Source organism: Dreissena polymorpha, chromosome 3 (assembly GCF_020536995.1).
Source record: "Dreissena polymorpha isolate Duluth1 chromosome 3, UMN_Dpol_1.0, whole genome shotgun sequence".
NCBI lineage: Eukaryota > Metazoa > Mollusca > Bivalvia > Myida > Dreissenidae > Dreissena > Dreissena polymorpha.
This window is the reverse complement of record NC_068357.1, coordinates 47,804,326-47,824,876: the sequence shown is the minus strand read 5'-3', so window position 1 is coordinate 47,824,876 and position 20,551 is coordinate 47,804,326. Positions and strand designations below refer to the sequence as shown.

The 20,551-nt window shown below is 31.9% G+C and overlaps 1 protein-coding gene across 1 annotated transcript in view; it reads right to left on the bottom strand.

Annotated features, from left to right (window-relative positions):
* Positions 1 to 2,397: 2,397 nt before the first annotated feature.
* LOC127872195 (slit homolog 1 protein-like) overlaps positions 2,398 to 20,551 on the bottom strand; it is a 68,787-nt gene continuing 50,633 nt past the window's right edge. Inside the window, exons 8-10 of the mRNA XM_052415525.1 lie at positions 9,817 to 9,961; positions 9,038 to 9,119; positions 2,398 to 7,432 (exon numbers count right to left, since the gene is read on the bottom strand). Coding sequence (XP_052271485.1) covers positions 7,256 to 7,432; positions 9,038 to 9,119; positions 9,817 to 9,961 — 404 coding nt within the window. The 3' untranslated portion in view covers positions 2,398 to 7,255. The remainder of the gene's footprint in view (positions 7,433 to 9,037; positions 9,120 to 9,816; positions 9,962 to 20,551) is intronic.

The window sequence follows — 20,551 nt, the reverse complement described above, 5'->3', positions numbered from 1 at the left end:
TTTGTCAATATTTGGTGTTGACTTGTCAAAATACAGTCTTATTATGTTAAACAGTCGTGTAATTATGTTCACTTGTGGTGTTGACTTGTCAAAATGCAGTTCTATTATGTCAAATCGTCTATCTTGTCTAAATTTGATGTTGACGTGTCAAAATACAGTCCTATTAAGTCAAACCGTCGTGTTATCTTGTCCAAATGTGGTGTTGACTTGTCAAAACACAGTTTTATTATGTCAAACAATTGTGTGATTATGTCCAAATGTGGTGTTGACTTGTCCAAATACGGTCTTATTATGTCAAACAGTGATGTTATCTTGTCCAAATGTTGCGCGTTGACTTGTCAAAATACAGTTTTTTTTATGTCAAACCGTCATTTTATCTTGTCCAAATTAATGTGATGTTGACTTTTCAACATGCAGTCTTATTATGTCGAGCCATCATTTGATCTTGTCTAAATGTTGTGTTGACAGGTCAAAACTCACTCCTATTATGTCAAAGCGTCATTCTATCTTGTCCAGATGCGGTTTTAACTTGTCTTCACCCTGTCTTATTATGTCAAATAGTCCTGTTATTTTGTCAAAATATTGCGTTGAGTTGTTTAAACAAAATCTTATAATGTTAAATAATAGTGTTATCTTGTTTAAATATGTAATGATTTGTCGAGGCACTGTCTTATTATGTCAAATTCAGTGATGTCGTTCATCTCGGTGATGTTGTTCACTTACATGATGTTCGTTTCTGTATTGTTGACCAAAAATATAGTGGTTTATAACCACTTCCTGTGACAAAATGGGGGACGTTCGTGTCTATTTTGGATAGTAACATTTGCGATGTAATTGAATCAGGTTATATCATATTGTAAACTATCTGTTTTGAGGATTGATATTTGAGATGTCAGTAAAGACTGTTGATATCATATTCTTACATAGATTTTGTGTGGAGAAATAGCTATAATGCCAGCATAGTCTGGGAATATCTGACTGTAATATAGCTGTTATAGTTAATAAAACTTTGATGATGTCAGTTTAGACTGTCGATATCGTAACGTAGCGGTTGTGCTTAGTAACATTTGCGATTTTATCATAAACCGGCGATATAATAGTCTAACTTAGCGGTTGTGGGAAGCAACATTGTGTAATATAAGTATAGAATGGCGATATCATATGGCAACGTTTTTATAAGTAACAATTGTAATGTGAGTATAAACTAGCGTAGTCATATGGTTTCACATTGTCAAACAGCTGTTATGGGAGAAGCATCATTTGTGATGTCAATTAAAACTGGTGATATCCTTTTGTTTCCAAACCGCATTGATGTCTACTATGTGTTATGCCAGTACAGACTATCGATATCATAACGTTATATAGCTGGTGTGAGGGGAATTATTTTGAAGTATAGACTATTTTATCATATTGTAAACTATCTGTTTTGTATTTTTATATTTGCGATGGCAGTAAAGATGTCGCTATCATATTCTTACATTGCTGTTGTTGGTTGTAAAATGTGTGATGTACATATAGACTGGAAAATCTTAATGTAATATAGCTTTTTGGGTTAATACCATTTTGGTGATGTCAAAACAAATTGCAATATCATTTTAAAATCATATTGTTATTTAGCTCTTTCGGACAGTAACATTTGTGATTACAGCATAGAACAGCAATATTATGTTATGAAATGAAGGTATGTGTATTGGTTGAGTTTCAAGTGTGATAGCAGTATATATCTGCTTTTATATGTGTGTTGTGTATGACACATTGAAAAACAAACAACATACTGTACATCTTCTTATAGTAACATCTCGTGTAATCAAAGCGTAACTTATAAGATGGTGTGCCGCTATTTATGTGCATGTAGCTAATTGTTACGCTGACTTGCTTTCATATTGTCAACTAACTGCTATGGGGAGTATCATTGGTGTTGTCGGTATGTATCTGCTTGTAACTTAATTTCATTTAGATTTGATATAAGACAGTTACCTAGCTGGTGTGGTTTTTTCTTTAAGATGCATCTCATTCGGACTAAATGTCCTATGGTAACCGTGTTGGTGTGTCATTTGTGCGTGCAGCTTCCTTCATACAATTATTTCAAATTGATGAAAGATATATATATAAACAGAGTTCATTAATCAGCTTATTCATGTCCCTTTAAAATGTAATAAAAGCAATCTTACAAGATTTAGAACGATATTACATTCACATTAGGTATTCTATACGAGTGTGACTTTCAAACTTACATGACTCATTACATGAAAACAGTAATCGTGTAAATACTTACTCTTTCTATGCTCGGTAAGTTGTTGGTTTAACAAACAAATAAAACTCTAAGAAAGAGGCTATATTTATTATACTGTAATATACTGAAGGAAAGAATTACATTCATACATCCACCGCGAGAGTTCATACCAACAGATTATATTCCCGAAGCGAAATAATAATATAACATTTAAGAAATGAATATACAAACACATTAAGAAAAATACTAAAAAAAAGAAAACCAATTATAAATAACACGGACAGTGTAAAAAGTTAACATGTGGTTGGGTGTAAACAACAAATAAAGTCGAAGAAACACGATCTACATTGTTTCGTTTCTTTCCCAGAAAGTTATAGTTATTTCAATAATATGTTAATTATTATAGATATTTGTAACTTGGGTTATTAACGTTATTTTTTAAGTGTATACTACAGCTGGACGACTTTTGTTGGCATAGTCGCTTTAAACAAAATATATATAAGTATTCCAATATAGACATTAAATACAGGGAAGGGACTAAAGCATCTTATACAAACCAGTATGTACAATATATATACGCAACATTTCATAAAGAAATACGGTTTATTTTTATCTAACCAATATGTAAGGCAAATGGTAGAAACTGTCAGACAAAAATGTCAGTTTGCGTTAAAAAATCAGCAACTAGAAAACTAAGAGCAGGCGAAAGCAAATATATGCTTTAACATATATAATATAATACTAATTGTGCTGTTTTCAAACCCTACGTTTCGGAACAATATATTTAAATAAAAGATAGATTCGCATTATATCGAAAAAAATGGTTACATGGCTACATTGTTTTGTATACATATCGATTCTATGTAACCGATGAATACTACGATTTCGTATTATATATTTAAGTGCCTTAATCCCTATAATGATATTCAGTTTGTAAATACGCAAGTATGTTCCATACGTAATAAGTAAAACCAAAAAGACTGACAGTATGATTAAATTCCATTTTAGTTCAGTGCAGCTTAACATACAAATATAAATATATATCATATACAATATTTGTGTGTACTACAGATACAACAGTGCTTATAACCAATGAAAGCTATAGTTTACCTCCAGTCAGCCATTTTGCATGTTTACTTTCTTCGAAATTAAGGTAAATAAATACATAAATAAAGTTACCATTTAGAGCAACTACTTCGATCTGAATCAAAATCTGTCAAAACATGTTAACGAAGTTTACTTAATAAAATTGACACTTTTAACAATTTAAGATAGCAATAAGTCGACTGGCTTGTATTTTTTGGTGTAATCTTTATGTCGAACACTTGTACGCATTATGTTTATCAACCGCATGAACTTGTATGTACGTCTTCACAAAATAAAACAGATCCTTAATGCAACAATTCGGCTAAATAAAATTATGGCCACCAGTCTCTTATTTAGACTTTTGTTCAACAATATATTTATTTAAAATGCTTCCACGCATTGAGTCCATCAAGTGTGCTCATTTTTAAGAAAACTGCTGTTTTGTAAGATTAAGCAAACCCAAGGTGGCGACTTATAATCACTATTGACATAACAAAATAATAACTGTCGTCCAGCCATATTGTGTTTATATATACATATATATAAAACGTGAGAAGTTTTATATTAAATGGAGAAACTTCGAAGAACATTATTTTATTCAAGAAGGCTGACAGCAATCCATTTTAATTGTATTGAGTGTCCGCCATTTTGAATTTTGTCGAATACAAATTATCGTCCAAGATGATTATAAAATGTCTGCATAAAGTATATTGAGTATATATATGTCTCGTATTAACACTCCCGTAGAATATGAAGCGAGGTCAGTTTTATGTAGTTTCACAAAGAAATCAAGACGTAATGCGAATAATCAGCTTTTATCAAATATATTGATGAAATGAAACTCAGGAATCATTGACAGGATAGAAATTCGTGTCTGTTAGTCTTTAATTTAAGGCATATGACCAATTGTTTATGCTATATAAGACAATACATACAATACAACATTAAGCACAAAACATCATAAAAACTGGCGATACAGCTGTGCAACGACCATTACATTTACATACAAACAAACGACATATGCGCACTATTTTCATTCATTTAAATAAGGAATGTATACATCTTAATCATATATTGTATCTGAATATATTTGCTCAATACAGCTCATGTTCGTTTATAGCATGAAAATATAAGATCCACACACATGCACACACAATACAATTGATGTATGTTTTCTAAATCAAAATGTATGTGAGCAATATCCCGTACTTTTAAAACCGGAAAGAATAAAATCAAGATACATTTGGATCATTTACAGTTATAACATCTCCCGTAAAATAAAACCAGTACTCTATACTCGCGATCAATATACAGTTATTTAGTAGAAGGAAATCATACAGTAAAACTATATGTACACAATATACATTTCATTTATGTCAGAACCAACAATATACGTTTGAAAGTTATTCAGTTATGTTATCTAAAACAAAATCAAAATACATGTTCACAATACAATGTTATTTCTGTAAAAAAACTAAACAAAATCAAAACACATGTATTCAATAGTTGATTTCTCTCAAGAATATTGAGCCGTAAAAAATGTCAATATATTAGGAATACATCTAAATACTTACGCTATATATACATTCATTAAATTAATATATATTATCCAGTACATCTGTTCGATAGAGATTATTTATCTCATTCACCAATAATATCTAAATCGATTTTCTAAATATACAGTCAGTTTATTCCTCAAGGACATATAACAAAGAAAGTATAGTGCATTGTACCAGTTCATTTATTTCAATGATAAATAACATCGAAACATATGTTCAGAAATCTAACGAAACACAAGCTTCGAGATATATTCGCGAGACATTAATTTTTTTTTAAAGAAAAAGGGAACAAAAAAATATCTGCATGCAATGTGCGTACACTGTACAGTCCATTTATCAAAGGAATATATCAGTTGTTCATGATTTATAGTTTAAAGTTTTCTAGAATAAATAATATCGAAGTACAGAAATATGATATTAAGTTCAATTCTTTTCTTACAATATAAGAATATAAATATTAAGACTTCTAATATAGCGTAATGCATTAATCCAATGTAACAATATCATGCGTGTCAAAAAGATATATAGGACCTGGCAAGAGTTGTTATATCATACCATATTTTATTAAACGAGTTCAGGAATTTTGTTAGTAAGTGAGCCTTTGGCGAGCTTACTAACGAATTTCCTGGATGAGTTTAATAAAATATGGTATGAAATGACGAGTGTCAGATTTTTTTCATCACATGCTTTAGAGCAAATTAAATAAATATTTACGAAAACATAATGATAAATCCCGAATGTTGTTTACATTTTGTGACGTCATTTGACGTTGCAACGTCATTTCAGCAAAATAACAAAATTCGATTGGTCAATAAACGAAATCTAAGCCAATGAAAACGCTTAAAAATGTTGTATTACACATGTGTAATAAAAAAAATTATGTAATGGTTGTATACCATGGGAAACAGGGTATAGCATGTGATAAAAAGCGGTTTTAGACCATTCTCAAAGCAATCTATGTATTTTAATATCATGCAAAAACAAACTACTTCATCAGTCGTAAGTAATAATATTTTGTAATATTAAAACACGACTGAATGTGATGCTTGATTCAGCCAAGTATGTGCACACCACGCATGTATTCTCGCTATGCTATTTTTTATACAACTATTTGACGAATTGCAGCAACGACATTCACATTCCATTTGCGTAATATATAACAAAATCTACAATCTTAAATTTGACACGTTAAGAATAACACTGATGTTCATATACATATACATACAAGAATACCCATAACTCATATAAGCATAGTATTGTTGACTTCGCTTTACTAACTTTCATCAATCAATATGAAATACAACCATACTTACGGGCTAAAATAATTCAAGAAACGGCAAGAAAGGTAATTCAAGCGTATGAAAACAGCAAAATAGTTCTTGGCAAAATTGCTCAAAATTGTAACGGAACTCTGGAAATCCGTATTTCTAGACGAAATATTTTCATTGGACATAACAAACACCGATGATCCATGTTGTGTAACACTGGTAGCTTCATTGAAATAAGTATACAGTATAATCGATACGGTATGTGATTTCAAAATGAATACAAGGGTTGAAATCATTTGTACCGCCATATTAGTGTTTGTTTTGTCCAATATTTATTACATTCCGGACTACGAATATTAAGCCAACAGTCTGTGAACTTAAAAAATTGTTTTAAACTTAATTGTTTACATTATTCAGCAAACTAGTTCGTTTAAATCGCATTATTTCAATAAAAGAAATTCATACATTCAAAATGTGACGGTTGTATGCTGAACTCGTCATTAAAAGTTTGAGTATTTTGTCGCATGGCCATGTGATAAACGTAAGAAATACATCAATTTGCATGCACATTGTACAGCGTTATTGTATATCAAGAATAAACATAATATAAACAGAACTCACATCACGAAAGGAAAGCGTCAAATAAATATTTAACTGTTAGAATATCCTATAAGGACATTAAGGAAAAACACGCACACACAATTAGTCGCAAACATCAATAAACAGATTCCTGTTTGAGAGAATACAAATTATCTAAATATGTTTTGTTTTTTTAAACTAACAACTCAATTTTAATTTGGTATTGTTATTGTGATACATTATTTATAAATAAAATGTAAATAAGCAAAATAATTTTGTTTTTTTTACAATATAAACAATTCCTTCCCACTTTACAAGGTTGCGTACATGTGGATAAAAAATCTGATGCCTTGATGTTTTGCGCGAAGGGACAATTAATTGTCTATTTAAGCAGAGCATGTATATCCATTGAAAGCTCTGTTGGAACTGGTGTTATGTTGCAAGTGACACTCGTTTAACGTTACGGCTACGGCTAGTCCTTTGGTTTCAGTGGTATTGATATGTCCCTTGACATCTTTTCAGTAATTGGTTTAGGTAACCATCGTCCTTGCTGCTAGTGGCGCCCTGTATTGTGGGACGTCAGACTGAAGGCTCGTCTCTGTGATCTCTACCTCATCATGCTCTCTTGGAAGCACATCACGGTCTGCTATGCGATCATAGTCTCTTCCCAGCAGACCACGGTCTGCCAGTGGTTGATAATCTCTCACCTGCATAATAAGGTAAGTGTGGTCTGGCTCATGTTCATAAGGATGCTAGGTTATATAAATATATTATTTATTATTATTATTGTATAGAAGATATTATCGTTTCGTGTGTGCACAATTCTTTCAAATATCATCCTGTATGAATTATAACCAAATTAAATACTATATAATTCTGACATCCACAACCTTGGTATTGATTGCATTTTAAAAGCGTCTGCTTTATTTACACTTAAAATACTATCAGTTGGCAATGATCATTGAATATTACAATGACGTCATTTCACAGTTTGAGCGAGGAATCGTCTGCAGTCCTGGTTTTCTTTTACTAAACCGTGCAAAATAAATCAATTTACATCTTAATTATTTTAGTATTTGAATATTTCAGCTTTTAGAAAGAATCAGTCAATTATGTATAGTTACCATTACAGTAACACATTATTTGGTTTACATGGCGGCTTGGGCGAAGACTGATCATTTGATCGCTCCAGATTGAAGATTTTGAAATAGGAATTATCACAAATACATTTTCTTTAAAGTGATATTATGCGCATCTAACAGTATCTGGTATGTTTATAGGTGTCTATCACAGTCGTTATTTATTTTTGGTGTTTTCACTTCATATACACTGCAGCATTAACATACTAAAACAATATCCCGGAAAGAGAAAAATAATGCATTTGAATATCAACCGTACTTTCGTTTGACAACTGATCATGCATTTATGATGTGTATCTAAATTTAGCTTTAGTGCAGATTCGTTCATATATATTCATACGACACACGAACACTATCTCCGATCCGAATAAAAAGACAGTTCTGCTCGGCTTAGATGACTGAGCAGTCTTCTAAAATATCGGATATAATATATATTTTTAATAAACAACTGGTAGCAGTTTTCAGTTACCACATTTTAACTAACTCTTTTGACCTGTTTATTCTTTTCAGCTCAATTCAACAATTTTTGGTGTTTTCACTTCATATACACTGCAGCATTAACATACTAAAACAATATCCCGGAAAGAGAAAAATAATGCATTTGAATATCAACCGTACTTTCGTTTGACAACTGATCATGCATGTATGATGTGTATCTAAATTTAGCTTTAGTGCAGATTCGTTCATATATATTCATACGACACACGAACACTATCTCCGATCCGAATAAAAAGACAGTTCTGCTCGGCTTAGATGACTGAGCAGTCTTCTAAAATATCGGATATAATATATATTTTTAATAAACAACTGGTAGCAGTTTTCAGTTACCACATTTTAACTAACTCTTTTGACCTGTTTATTCTTTTCAGCTCAATTCAACAGTGAAAAAAGCGCATAATATCACTTTAATCTTTTGCTCACTCTCTCATTGCTTGCTAGGTAATCGCTAATATTTTAAACATACCTTGTAGTTTAGCGATCACCTAGCGAAAAGGTCGGCTTGCAACGAACGAGTCAGCAAAATACTAAGGAATAGTGGCTCACTTTATCTATATTCGTCTTTCCCCAATATCTTGTTGTTTTAATAATTGTACAGTTGTGTTTTAACATTACAGATCGTCTAGAGCAATATCATATAAATAACTGTGTTTGTATTAAGGCGTTGCAACGTACAGCATCTATCTGAGAGGGAACGCATTGCGTCATCTGTTGGGGGTCTGTCATCGGATAGCTTGGGGTATTACGCCTCCTGCGTCTTCAATTACAAAGGTTCAATGTAAATTATAAAATTATGAATACAAATAAAAACATTAACACATCAATAAATAAATACATAAAAAACTGCATTAAATAATTTAAAAAAAAATTAAAATAAATAAATAATTTGAATTCAGTTTAACACGAAACAAATGTGCACACAAAAATTACTTTCAAAGTTTTTAACCAGCAGCAATCAAACTTCTTTTAACTTCCAAGACAACCCTAAGTTTAAGATACCATTGATGCATCTAGGAACAAAAAGCAATGGCCGGAATCATCTGTCGTAAGAAAATGAAGGAGAGAAAAAACTACCCCTCATGAATTTACCCCGCATTCACTTGGTGGCGTTGCACTTAAAAAGGAGTTGAAGAAGTTTATTGGGTAGGATAAATATGTGAATATGATGGAGCAAGTTGAGAAATTTCAAACCATATCTATTTTAAGATAAGCTTATGTAATCAGACACTCTATTTCCTACGCATGTACTCAATGCGAATGTTTAATACCTGTGTAATGAACGCTTGCTCGAAAAATCATGCATGTTTTGTCGTACATCACATTATGGATTATAATTGAATAACCTTGGATGTATTAAGTGAAATCGCACACAGCAAACCATTTACTTTTTCTTCAGTATCAATTATTTCACATTGAATATAAATGTAATATTAACAAGTAATCTTTGAGCTTACTTCTTTGTTATGATGACAATAACTGCTACATTGATGACAACCAACACAAAGACGCCAAGCCCAATGCCGATGTACACATATGTCAACGATTTCGTAGTCGGTGAGGCAGTTGATTGTAAATCCGGCGCTTGAGATGTTGACGCCTCTGCATTGTAATTGGAACACAATAGCAATATATACAAAATAAAAAAGCGCCTTTGAAAACCTCATATTCAGACACAAGTAAAACAAGTTCTATCAGGCTTGAATAATGCCTGTCTATGGAACACGTGTTATGTTTCTCATTTTGCAAAAGCAAACAAAATAATTAAAATTGTATCAAGCTGACAAAGGGACAAATGTGATGGAGGCAGTTGAAGTATAAGTAACCGATCTCATAATCGACTTATTGGTGGCATACTTTCAGTTGTATAAAGGAATCACAACGCTGCATGGTTGTTTTTTCCGTCATGAACATTATTAATGTCACATTAAATGGTTTAATTTTAAGATCGTGGTGAATATAAAATATATGTAAGCATTTTGCTTTGAAAACACTTGACGGGGCTCAAGTGTTTAGTGAGTAAAAACAAAAATTGATTTCGACAATATTGCCCTGCAGCAGAAAAAGCACGTAAGTAACTACATAGCAAAACGATTAAATTCCAGTCCATGTATTTGGGCCTTCAACTTTGGAAATATGTTAACAAACGTCGTAAAGGGAAAAACGCTTTATGTACGATTGTATTGAACATACCCGTGTATGTGTGAATAAGGCAGCGAAATATTATTAAATCGGGTCAAATATTAAACGACCGGCCATATGGTTGTAGTTGTGAACGGATTTGTATTCTTCTTGGGCAACAATAGCCGATTATTTACATAAATTATTAAATAACCAAATTCTGTCTTTTTTTATAAAGTTTTGTTGCATACTGTGGATACTACATGACGATCGACCAAAGCATGTCGCTTCAAAAACGTGAATTAATTTTTATTCCAACCAAATATTTAGGAATTCGCACAGACACGCATATAAAACATTAAATACCTATACGAATTTGTTATTTTGACGCTTTTTGTACAATTCGATACAAAGTCAATAACAACGATAATTTAATCTCAAAAAGTCGACAGTAAAGAGTATTAATCTTGTGTGACGGACATGTTTCAATGACACTACTCGTTGACATTATGAATTGAATTTGAAATTGGACTAACTAACAATATATCTAATTACTTTAAAGAACAATGTCATGTTTCATTTAACATAACTCAATTCTCATGATTATAATCCAAACGCTACAATAATGCATTTGAATATCAACCATTCTTTCGTTTGACAACTGATCATGCATGTACGATGTGTATCTAAATTTAGTTTTAGTGCAGATTCGTCCATATCTTTTCATACGACACACGAACACTAACTCCGATCCTAATAAAAAGACAGTTCCGCTCGGCTTAGAGTACTGAGCAGTCTTCTTAAGTATCGAATATAATATATATTTTTTATAAACAACTCGTAGCAAGATGAGTTACAGACAATTGGCAGTTACCACATTTTAACTAACTCTTTTTGACCTGTTAATTCTTTTCAGCTCAATTCAACAGTGAAAAATGCGCATAATATCGCTTAAAATTTCATACGAATACATGGTCTGTAACACGACCTGGCGGAAATTTTGTATAGACCGGTACAATTTTTGAACTCAGCCTAGAAATCATTAGAAATAATTGTTGAGAAAGATTATTTTAATTGTCATAGTAACCTATTATTTGCAACCGAAGTGGCAAACGTGGCCGAGATATAATTGGGACAAAATATATTACATAGTTTCTCGAATGCTCGGCAATAAATATGGCCTCAGAGTTTATAAAGCTTGGCGCACAAAATGTGATCACAAAACTTAGCTTAAGCACATGGTTTTTAATTAAAATTGTTTAAGGAGGCCAAAATATAATGTATGGGGGCTTACAAGCCCTACTGAAAGCACAGTGGCAAAATCCTGCATTCTGAAGGTTTTCAAGGCTACTTCAGGAACTCCATTCAGTCATCATTTTAAACATAAAATCCATTAACAATACTTCAAAAAAGCTTTATTTGGTAATTAACATGAAGGTCAATAAAACTATATGAATTTTATTTGATATGTCCGCACTTTATGAACTGTGTTTCAAGTACACAACTTTCACATAAAAACATATTTTTTGAAAGAAGGATCACAACCCCATTCATATCAGGCAATGCAAGCAAAAACAGTCCTATTAGTTCGGGAAAATGCGACATAAACCCGGACTTAGGGTGTAGGGTAATGCATTTTCGGTTGGAAACATATTCCCAATCAATAATCTCAATGATGCGGCTCTTGTATTATAGAGGGTCCTAAAATATCCACAATGGCGTCCGAGATGGACGCTATTTCAATATTTTGATATTATGTGGTTATATAATCATGCCTTTATCCATTTTGGCATCTTTCAAACCTGAAATAGAATGATGGTATTATGCTTTTTAGTTTGGGAGTAAATTGATGAAAATAAAATTACAGAGTATACACAAAATTACTACAAATATGGTCGCTTATGCTAATGATTGCCGTACAAATTCAGTCACACTCAATTGGATCGGAATTTCATGCTATACAAACTTGAATAAATGTCTTGTTAGCATTTGGTAAGGAACTTTAATGAGTATCCACAATGAATCCATTAAATGCATTATTTTAACTATACATGAAGAGATTAAAGAAACCGAAAATAAGAAGTTATATTGAACATACACATGTTTTCATATAAATTGTACACTAGGTGCAAACATCATGTACATATATTCGTTAAGTTCAACTGGTGAACATTGTAATTTTATTTACATCGGGTAAGCATCGACTACACAATTAAATTCATTATAATTTGTGATTATGTCTAAATTGTGGGTTGATTGTTTGTTGGTATGAAAGACAAAATATGTTAAATTAATTAGCATTAATACAAGAACATCACCATATGCCTAACAGCCGACAGCATAACATAACCTGATACACATCCTATTTAACCTTAATGAACGAATGTCAAATAATACGTATTATGATATTTCAATTTATATCTACTTTGCTCCATGACATTACACCGGTATGTTTTTATCTAAAATAAATCATATATTCGTAAAATGTGTTTTATACAAATATATAAATTTTATCTAATGGTCAGAATAAGGGGGATATGTTCATGTTATACAATACTCTAAAATGTTATATTGAAATTTAGTTGTATTATATGTACATATTTATTATTTTTATGCCAACTTTGGATAAGGTATTGGTTTACGCAGCATGTTTTGAGGAGTTATCTTGATTCTGGCAACCATTTTGGACGCCATCTTCCTCATTGAACAAATATTGCATGCATTTGGCAATTCATGTATAATATGTATAACACTATCAAAATTGCATAATTATACATAAAATAATGCACGTCTATACTTTAAGGGCATTTTCACAGATTTTGGCATGTAATGAAGTTTGTCATTAAATGCTTTTTATTGATAAATGTAAACATTTGATCTAAAAAGATCCAGTAAAAACAAGAATAGCATTAAAGAAAGAAAACAAAGTAACCTTCAACTGGACTCGAACGACTGACCCCTGGAGTAAAAGTCTATCGCTTCTACCACTCGGCCATCTAAGCTTATGCAACGAGTGATGTATTTTATACTTTATATAAGCAATACTCGTATTATCCCAAAATATAACGACAACAGAACTCTCCATGTTATTCAATCGTTTCGCGTTGCAACGCTTTATAATTTTTAGGTTTTAAAATCGTCAAAAGATACATACAATGGCAATTTTAGAGCATGGTAAATGTTCAGTATTACGATTTCCTCACAAATATCAATTATAACGAAAATGTGCGAATCTGAAACATTTTGTTTTATTTTGTCAATTTACCAAAACGTGAAAAGGCCCCCTGCAAAACCAAAAACGCAATGACTATTACTTAACCTATATATTATGCTGTGAAATTACAGTATCATTAGCAATGCCATCGATTAGCCATGACACTATATAGTAATTTTAAACGCTGAGTATGCACAACAGAGAGACAACTTTGAGCATAAAAGGTAGCCTTTGCATTACTACATTAACCGATAAATGATAAATATTATTAAACGAATATATTAACTTAAGAAAAGTAAATACAATTCGCAACGCTGTTTACCAGCCATGACAATATATAATACCTAGAAATAAGGCACTCATTTACAGACTTGGCACTGAGTTTCTTTGCTTCATATTGTGAAATGAAAGTAGCTTAAAGGGGCCTTTTCACAGATTTTGGCATTTTTTAACTTATTCATTAAATGCTTTATAATGATAAATGTAAACATTGGATCGTAAAAGCCTCAGTAAAAAATCAAGTATAAAATTAAAAAAAGGAAAAGAACATTGCCCGGAGCAGGTTTCGAACCAGTGACCCCTGGAGTCCTGCCAGAGTCCTGAAGTAAAAACGCTTTAGCCTACTGAGCTATTCCGCCGAATACACATAGTTGACGTTTTTTATACCTTATATAAGCAATCTTCGTAGTTTCACAAAATTTAACGACAAAAACAGAACTCTCCAAATTATTCAATCGTTTCGCGTTGCAACGCTTTATAATTTTTAGGTTTTAAAATCGTCAAAAGATGCATATAATGGCTATATTAGACCATGGTAAATGTTCAGTATTACTGTTTCCTCACAAATATCATAACTAAAACGAAAATTTGCGAATCTGAAACAACTTTTTTCAATTTTGTCAATTTACCAAAGCGTGAAAAGATCCCTTTAAATCTATGAAACAAGTATGTTCATATTCAAATGATTAATAGTCATACCCTGATCACAGTTGGTGCCTTGCCAATTAAAAATCAGTGTTCCTTATGGCAATTGCCGAAATGTCAACGCCTGATGTGGTCTGGTACAATAGATGTTTGTAGATACAAACTGCTCGTTTTTATTATTGTTTTGCATATCTATTCATACGACACATGAACACTAAAATGGTGTTCGTGTGTCGTATGAATAGATATATTCGCGGGAATTAATTGTGGCCACAAATAAATACAAACGAGCATTTTGTATCTACAAAAATCTGTGTAATCATACCACATCTAGCGTTGAACTTTTGGCTATTTGCTATAAGGAACACTGATTGTTAAAGTGTTGACTTTATTTTACGAAATACTTAACGCAATTTTCGTTGATTTTGAGCGTTATAGAGACTTTAAAAGTCAACCGAAACCCGATCATAGTGGCATCTCTATTAATACATTCAAAGAATACTTTTCAAATTTAATTAATGATCTATCTAACTGTTATAATGAAGAAGCTGAATATTTTTGTACACATCACGATTTAAATAATGTAATTGGTTGTAATAATGAACTTGACCAGCCTATTACCTACAGTGAAATTCACACTGCAGTTAAATTGCTCAAGCGTAATAAAGCTCCGGGCAATGACCAGTTATTAAACGAGTACTTCATTGTATTGATATCCTTGCTTGCCATATATGTGATATTTTTAACGGGATTTTAAATTCAGGTACTACCCAGAAAGCTGGATGGAAGGTTTAATAATACCACTACATAAAGGGTGATAAAACCGACGTTAATAATTATCGTAGTATTACGCTTGTAAGTTGTTTGTCCAACAGTGCGTTCAACAGTAGACCCAATTTTTTTTTACATTCTCTTGTTCAAAAATATTTGAATGAAAATACGAGGCTCTATGTAATTTACGTTGACAAGATGAAATGTTTTTATTCTATTTATAGAAATGCACTTTGGCTAAAAATGTATAAAACAGGTATTGATGGTAAAGTACTAAGAATTGTTAAAGACATGTATCAAAGAGTAAACTCTTGTGTCAAGGTTTGTTCTTATTCTGAATATTTCAACTACGCTGTTGGTTTACGGCAAGGAGAGGTGATGTCACCCCTTTTCTTATCAGTATTTGTTGAAGATTTAGAGCTTTATTTGCAATATGACATTAACGCAAGCTTAAGTATTGATGATATTATTGTGATTTTGTTGTTATTCGCCGATGATATGGCTATTAAAGGTAAAACCCCTGAAGAAACTCAGAGGCATTTAGATCTTTTGTTTTCATATTGTTGCACCTGGGGTCTAACTGTAAATATCACAAAAACTAAAAAAATGGTTTTCCGAAAACGCGGGGCGTTATTAGCAAACGAAAAATGGGCATATAATAGCCAACCAATCGAAGTTGTTGATGATTTTAACTATCTAGGTACTGTTTTTAATTACACAGGGAACTTTTGTAAAAACATTGAATATGTCAATGGAAAGGCCTTAAAAGCTTTAAATGTTCTTTTCTGCAAATGTAACGACTTTGATCTCTCGCCCAAAACTGTGTGTCAACTATTCGATGCATTTGTAACACCAATACTTAACTATTCTTGTGAAGTTTGGGGATATACGAAATCGAAAGAACTAGAAAGAACCCATCTTAAATTTTGCAAAAGATTATTAAGAGTAAGAAGAAATACGTGTTCTGCTGCAGTTTATGTTGAACTTGGCAGATATCCACTGTATATCCACAGATACATCAGAATAATTAAATATTGGTTAAATATTAAAGACAGTGATACTATAATATTAAGTGAAGTTTATAACGAAGCTCCTAAAGACTGTATTAGTGGAAAGAGAAATTGGGTACCCAATGTCAACTTATCTCCTTAATAATTATGGATTTGCATACGTGTTTGAAAATCACCAATTTGTTTACAAAAAGACATTTCTCAGTGAATTTAAATGCATAGTCATAGATTGTTTTAAACAAGATTGGTTGCGCTTGAAAGTCCAGTTTTATTATTGTACAAAGAGTTTAAAATATCGTTTGAAAATGAAAAATATTTAGATGTCTTTCCTTAAAGTTTCAGAGTTTACTTCTGCGGATTAAGATTTTTCAAGTCATCCAATAAGAATTCAAACGGGTAGGTTTAATAATAATCGCATAGCTAGGGAAGATAGATATTGTACTTGTTGTAACGCACGCGACATTGAAGACGAATACCATTTTATGTGAATATGCCCTTGTTATAACGATATCAGAAAAATATACATAAAAACTTGTTATTTCAAGCGACCATCAGTATATACATTTCTACGCCAAATGAAAACATGTTCTAAAGAAGAAGTTATTAAGTAAGCTGTTTTTGTTAAAGAAACTCTTTTAATTAGGAAGTCTATATTGAATGTTGTTCAGAATACGAATACGTCCAACTGAATTGTAATGTTACACGGCTTTGATTTTGTGTTGGTTTATTTGTTTTGTGTAATTGTATGTATATAATAAATTATACCTACTACGAATATCACCAGCTGAATTTTATGTTCCGCGGGTTTGATTTTGTTTATTTGTTTATGTTAATTGTTTGTGTAATTATACTTACGCAAGAAAAGTAAATTTACTTGTATTCATACTAGATACTGCGTAATTGTAGTTATGTTATGTAACATATGTGCTCTAATGAACTTTAATATATTTGTGCATAATATACGTAAGAAAACCAATTGCCATTTACTGTATGATAAATTAAATTTTGCCGCCAAATTTGCTTCATGCAAAGTTCGTGAGTTATTTCTTTCTATTATAATTTAATCATTATTATACACAAAGCATTTGTTGATGTTAGTTTATTTTCCATAAATGCTAATAGCTGTTTGAAACTATGTTGCACAAACACTTTGAAAAAAAATCAATTTTTTCCTGTCTTAATTGTTTTGTGTTTACCCACCACTATCATGTATTATGTTAGATAGTATGTACAACCTTTACAACTGTATAAACTCTGTCTTTTTACATGACTGTTTGATATGTTTATTATTACATGGTTTAGACTGACGATGTACTATGTACAAGTCGTAATACAATTTCTGTTTTGTTCTGTTCTGTTAAAACGTTCGAACAAAACGTATTGACACTGATGAAACGATGTGTAAACCTTCGCCATAGTATGATTGTACTAGCAACAACACATAGCTAATCCGGTAGAATATGTCATACACCCGTTCTTGGGATGAATAGTAAATTTTTAATCGATTTTGGTTAGAAAAATATCGCAAATCAAGATTCAGAATGATCCCGGTCTGGTTTAATTAAGGGTCCTGAGATTTGGAAGATGGCGTTCAAGATGGACGTCGTTTCAGCAATTTGCCCTAAATTATTATATAATTATTACTTTACCAATTATTTAGCATCTTCATAACCTAAATAGAATGATGCTATGACGCTTTATGGCTTGGGTGTTAATTGATCAAAATAAAATTCAAGATTATGCCAAAAATGGCAGCAAATATGGTCGCTTATACAAATGATTGCAATTAAAAATCTATCACAATTATTTGATCTGAGTTTCAGGCTATATAAACTGGAATAATTGTCTATCTGAATGGCATTTTGTAAGGTAAGGTACATTAACTATTATCCATAATAAAACTTTGAAGTACATATATAATTAACTTTACATGTAGTTATCAAGGACAACACATTTAAGAAGACATATTTAACATTCACATGTTCTGCATGCTCGATTTAACACAACAAGGTGCTGACATCATGTGCATATATTCGTTTAGCTCAAATAATTTACATCTTAATTTGATTTACATCGGATAAGCATGGACAACACTAAGTATTATAATAAGTAATTCTGTTGCAAATATAGTAAATAACAGTTTACAACACCATTATTGTTTCTTCCAACGATTTGCAAAAATAATATGGTTGTGTGTTTATTCAGCTCTATCAATAAATTTAGTCAGCGGTAAGACAAACAACATCACAAAATTCCTATCCATTTCATTCCCCAACCGTCGTGGAATTGTATAACTAACATTGTGGATATTTATGTCAATTTTAAGATGCAACTGTGAGCCTGCTGTACATGAAAAGATAATTGGGTTGCAAGTGCATTTCCACTAAACTGGTACTACTTATTTCACTCAGATCTTCGTATACCCTCATGCAAGGTATTCACTGAAAATACTTTTCATGCATTATATGATCTAATAATGCATCTTAACAAACTACCTTCTGCCAGTCATAAGTCTAAATGGTGTGTTGACTGTTTGTTTAAATCGTATGCCTTATCATAATGTATATTCGAGCAGAATGAGAAGGTTATTTACTGCTCCACTTAGTTTTAGTTAAGCTCATGCAGTGTTTTTTTTTCCGTTCAAATTTGGGTCCAGTAGGGGGCCGATTTCCAATGGATTTTTTTTTTAATTTTCCCTAAAGGGACCTTAAAATTCCCAATCGAAAGTTTCCGAAACAATTTTTTGTTATAAGTGTAAACATGTCAAAATTCTTTAAAGCCAGCTCTATAAGTTGAACCTTAGAAAATATAATATTGAAATCACACTTTTATTATCAATTTTAGAGTATTTGTAAGCATAAAATCAATAACATTAATTTCCCAATTTTATTACAAAAGACGCGATATTTCCCAATTCAAAGGGACTCTGCCCCATTCCTAAAATGGTGAAAAAAATACTGTCTCATGCGACCATACTTCTTTGTTGCTACACAAACTAAAAGAACGCGCGATTCGGTATATATTATATAAGGTCAATGAAGAAAATATTTGAACGTGTACAAGACAAATGTTAAAGGAAGAGCATGTCATGGGAAATGTTCCAGGGGTATGGAATGTCATATGGAGCGACATGTTGAAAGAAACAACTGTTATGAGATATCGCCATGGTAAGAAAGAAAAGGATTAGAAGTTCAACACATGAACCTGAACATCTCATGGTTTGAAGTTGGAGCTTGCATTCTTGAAGCAGGATGAAATAAGATCTCAACGTAGGTAGTAGTACCAGTTTAGTGAACATCAATTAGCAACACAAAGAACAAAAACGGAGGAGGATAAGGGCAGATGCGAAGGATAAAGTTTTCGGAGAAAGTTGACATAATGTACAGATCCTTTTGATCCAAATCAAGCATCCACCCAGTCTTGTGAACATTCTGACTCAAACAATAGCATCACAGTCTGATAATGTTAATCAAACAAAAGATATTGGTAAAACCAAAAGGACATAGTTAAAAATATCATGGTCGCAAAATGTCTAGGTCAATATCTTATAATTAATGCCACGTTATGTTATATTAGGATTTCAGAAAAAAAAGTGTAATCCACTAATCTAATTAATAAAAGATTTATTGGCTTACAAGCTCATTAAACGGAAGTTGCCATTTACCATATACTAAGCCATACATTGGCTCCAGTACGTACTGCTATGTTAATTAAAACAGGGTCACTCAGAGGAGAATTGGGTGCAACAGGAACAATTCTATCTATCTTCGGATACTTTTGAATTCCCCTTTCGGGTATTATTAACAGATCGCGCTGTCAGAGCGAGAAAAAGATTTGTACAATGTTGTACAATGAAATTATTGACAGTGAGACGTCAAGAAAGAAAGTAAGACTGAAACAAAGTTTGAAAGTGGTAGTGTATGTATATAAAGATTCAAGCGTTGGCAGGAGGACAATTTCTGAAGAGAGGTTGTTCCTTAGTATGACAGTGCTGGGAAAAAATGAGAATTTATAACAGTTAGCAACTGTGTGAATCTGCCTATAAGCTAAAGGATGTGTATGGCGAGTCAATCTCCTGAGTTTTTCCAAATAAGTGGGGACGGGGACAGCTACTAAAGAGTGGACAATTATAAAATAATATTATTTTAGCAT